The 4,060-nt window shown below is 44.6% G+C and overlaps 1 protein-coding gene across 1 annotated transcript; it reads right to left on the bottom strand.

The window, feature by feature from the left end:
• Positions 1–850: 850 nt before the first annotated feature.
• LOC104598517 (C2H2-type zinc finger family protein) lies at positions 851–3,649 on the bottom strand. Its single transcript, XM_010260624.3, has one exon. It carries the CDS (start codon positions 3,244–3,246, stop codon positions 1,774–1,776), a length of 1,473 nt encoding a protein of 490 aa, XP_010258926.1. The 5' UTR covers positions 3,247–3,649; the 3' UTR covers positions 851–1,773.
• Positions 3,650–4,060: the final 411 nt, after the last annotated feature.

Genomic DNA, 4,060 nt, shown 5'->3' on the forward strand with positions numbered 1-4,060 from the left:
TTGAAGTTTTAAATATTTAAAAAGAAAATCTTTATATCTATGTTTCCATATTGATGGGGTGTAAACCACCCCATAGATGCTGATGTGGGCAACACCTGGCCGAGTGATGCAACCAGCCAACGTGGAGAACAATGATGTGGACAACACCTCACCTTTTACAAATCAAATCATGGGCCCGCAGCCTGCTTTCTTAAAATTCGAAGCTTGCAAAAAGGTTCCATTGGCGAACGCTCCACAGAAGACGAAATGGCTTTGAGTTGAAGTGAACAAACCACCATCTCACTCTACGTGTCAACTGGATATCTTGCTAAGTACTTAAATTTAGTACGAGCGTTGTTAATGGAGTTGGGCTTCAATAAAAATCCTTAAAGCCCACTACGTCTGCATGGCCCATTTGAAGCCCTACTTGGGCTTTTGGAAACAAGTAGATGTTTGTATGGCTATAGCTTGGGATGACCTCTATATATATATATATGCTAAGCCCATTCAAAAATTTACAAAAACTCAACTCAGCCCAGTATCAGCAGTATCAGTATTGGGCTGATATTGGGCTAAGGCTTAGCTTTATGCTTTACCAACCAAAGTACCAAACCCAAGCTCATCGGTTCCTCGTTTACCGGAGGCCGGAGCCAGCTGACAAGCCGACAGCCCTTCCGGAATTTTTTTTCTGTAGTACAAATTGCCACGTGGCAAGTAATTGTTGGTGAATATAACACTTGCGAGAAATTAGGTAAAAAGAATCGACGAAGACGTGCTTTGTCCCACATGCATTTCACAACCGCTCTTGCTGGTCCAGTGGTCCGTGTTCGTAGGTCAAAGTTAATCCAACTATAGCTATTTTTCAAGTCTTGGTGGGGAGACAATTATGGTTGCAAAGCTATTCCTTGTTTGGCAAGTGCAGTTTATGATCTGCACTACAGACAATATCTTATTTATATATTCAGTTGAGAGTCAACCGTCGTTTGGACAGATATTTTAGAGCCTGTCCTTAGCTGTACAAATGGCAAACAAACCAAGGAGTTGGTCCCACTGAAGATTCTTCTGGAGCCAATTCAGTAGAACTGATTCTTCCAACCAATCAGGTGCTTGTTTTCATTCATCCACCTCCCATTAATTCTGAATACTGATCACATGGTAACAGACAAACAGCTCTTATTCTCTCGTACTGAGTGGAAATCCTGCACTACTTGAGAAGAAACGAGAGTTGAGACTAGAGAGTTTTCGATTCAAGACTGTGGATCAATGGATTTTAGAACAGTGGGAGTACTCCCTACTCTTAGAGGTTGAAACTTGAGATTGAATTAGGTTTGGATCGCTTTTGGGTTTGGTGTGGGAACGTAGAAATAGAATACACGCCCGGCAGAGGAAGAATGTGAAGTCTTCAGTCTTCACTGTGCGACGACAAGAAGCAAAAGAGGACATTGGAGACGAAACTCATCACCACAAATCAATGAGACATTATATTCAACTGATGAAGCAAAAGACTACTAATACTCTCTCCCAAGTCTCGTCTTGCTCTGTTCCCCAAGTAGCTTTGTTTCCCAATGAATTCACAGGAGAAAATCATTTTTTATTCAGAAAATAAAAAGAAAATAAAAAGAAAAATATGTGATCAGAATCCAGCCAGGAATCGTGGATGGGACTTTCTCATGGACCCACCTGAAAGAGAAATTACAAAAATAGTAACAAGAATCGTGGGTTTAGGTTGTTGAATCTGTAATTACAGTTGATACAAAAAATACACAGTGAGGATGCTCTCTTGATTCAAACCTTTTAGGGGTCACCACCACCCCCATTACCTGTTGAACCAATTCCCACCTGCAACCATGGAGAGGAACCACCACCCATGCTCATGTCCTTTAGCTCACTAAGCTTTGCTAGCTTGACCTTACTGTCTGCTTCATCATCCACGTTGAGCACCGATGTATTGGCGTTGGTAGTGGTGGTGGTATTGTTATTGTTGTCCTCATTGTTATCTTCGTTGTTCAGGTGGGCGTGGGGAGGATGATGATGATGATGATCAGAGTTGGTGTTGGTATCAATGCCTATCCAAGGCTGTAGAAAAATCGCCGTCGGGACATCAAAGCTTAACGGGTTCTCGGGATCCTGCCGAACTCCGGCGATGTCGTCGACAGGTGCAGGGAGGTTGAGATCTAGAGGCTCCGACTTGTTGAACTTGGGTCTTTGATGGAGCTGTTGGGTTTGGTCTTGAAACTGATGAAACTTGGCGATGGAAGATGTATCCGGGGAATTAGAGGTGACCCAGTGACACCGTTTGTGGCCACCTAAGGCCTGGCCGGAGGAGAAGACCCGATGACATATAGAGCACTCATGCACCTTGGATTTTCTCTTGGCCGGGATGGCCAACGGAGGTTGTGAGGCCTGCTCGAAGGGTAGAATTGCATTAGACTTAGTGGGTATCAGGAATTCGTCGTGGGTGATGACATCTTCTTCGACGAGGCTCTCGTCATGATCGTCGAGCCTTGCAGCGAAGCACCCCTTGACCTTCTTGTGACTGGCTCGATGGCCTCCCAATGCTTGGTGTGAATTGAAAACCTTCTTACAAGCTTTGCATTCGAACATCCCTCTGGCAACCCCCTTGGCCTTCTCGACGATATTACTGGCGGATATTCGGTTGGCACTGGGGACTGGAACCACCACCCCGACTGGGTTCCGCCGCTCCTCCTCCTTGCTAGCGGAGGCGCACGACTCCTCAGTCTCGGCCACGAGAGGATCGACCCTTGCCGTCGATAGCATCACAAGGCAGTTGGCAAGATCCTCCTCCTCGCTCGACGGGCAATTGGAGTTGGAATTGCCCACTTTAGTCCGCATCGACCTCCTCCGTTTAGACCAACCACACCCCCTCCGTCCTGCACCGTCTTCATCGTCGGATCCCGGCAACGGCGAGGACACAAGAGATTCCACGTCCTCGGAGCTACATTTGCCGTGTTCAAGGAATGATTTCCATGAAGAGAACTCCTTACCACAGTTCTCACAGATCCGACAGCTCTTGAGCCGGTTGGGGTTGGTCCTCAATGCATACATGCGCTTGTTGCCGGGGGGAGTATTCCCTCCTAGCTTGTCCTCCCAATCGCTAGCTTGGTCCTCATCTTCCATCTGTCCGGCCTCGTCTCCGATACCATGGGCTCTCATGTGACCTCCTAGAGCTCTGCCACACCCAAATCCCTTCTTGCAAACCCGACAAAAATGCTTAAAACCTGGCTGTTGATCCACAGTCATAGCCATATGTAACAAACCTTACAACTGGACAGAGAGGGAGAGAGATGATTTGGGTTTTTTCTTTTTTTTTTTTTTTTAAGTGTAGAAAGAAGAAAAAGGATGTTCTTGTACTAGAGGTTGCTGTTGGGTTGTATGGTGTAAAGGGAATGGTGTCTAAAGTAGGGGAGTCCTAGTTTTTAGTTGAGCTATTGGTTTGTGGTGGATGAGAGAAGAAGAATGGAGTGTAAGTTGAGAGAGTGTGTGACAAGTGGAAGGACGGTAAAGAGAGGGAGACTTTTTCTCCGGTTGTGGTGGTGGCGCCGCCGGCGGTCAACCCCACGGACGGACGGAAGGACGGTATGTGATAGGTGTTTGTGTGTGTGTGTTGTATGTCTCTGTGTAAAGAGGTGTTGGGAGTGAGTGCATGTGTGTGTACGAGTGTTTTCCGTCCGTCCATCAGTCTGAGTGAACAAAGAGTGGTTCTAACTGCCAACCTATTCATATCCCTTCAATTCCAAGCCAAGAAAACTACCTTGCTTCTCCTGCTCTGTCGGTTGGTCTATGCCGCTTTTCCACACAAATTTCTCCCAATTTAAGCTACTAGTAATTAAGCACGTGTACTATACGTATAATTTTTTTTATATTAATTATTTTAATTTTAGATATATATTAGTTGAGATAGAAATTGAAAATTAATAAAAATAATAATATGGTTAGAAATAAACTTAAATACTTGGACTAAATGTGCATGGTGCATCTTCAAAAATTTTAAATTACAGTTATTATTATTATTATTACTACTACTACTATTACTACTACTATTGCTACTAAATTTTGTATT

The sequence above is a fragment of the Nelumbo nucifera genome, chromosome 6 (assembly GCF_055504915.1).
Source record: "Nelumbo nucifera cultivar China Antique chromosome 6, China Antique-T2T, whole genome shotgun sequence".
Lineage (NCBI taxonomy): Eukaryota > Viridiplantae > Streptophyta > Magnoliopsida > Proteales > Nelumbonaceae > Nelumbo > Nelumbo nucifera.

Bases quoted from the DNA above. Each gene is read 5' to 3' on its own strand.
- LOC104598517 (XM_010260624.3), bottom strand. From the start codon at position 3,246: ATGGCTATGACTGTGGATCAACAGCCAGGTTTTAAGCATTTTTGTCGG.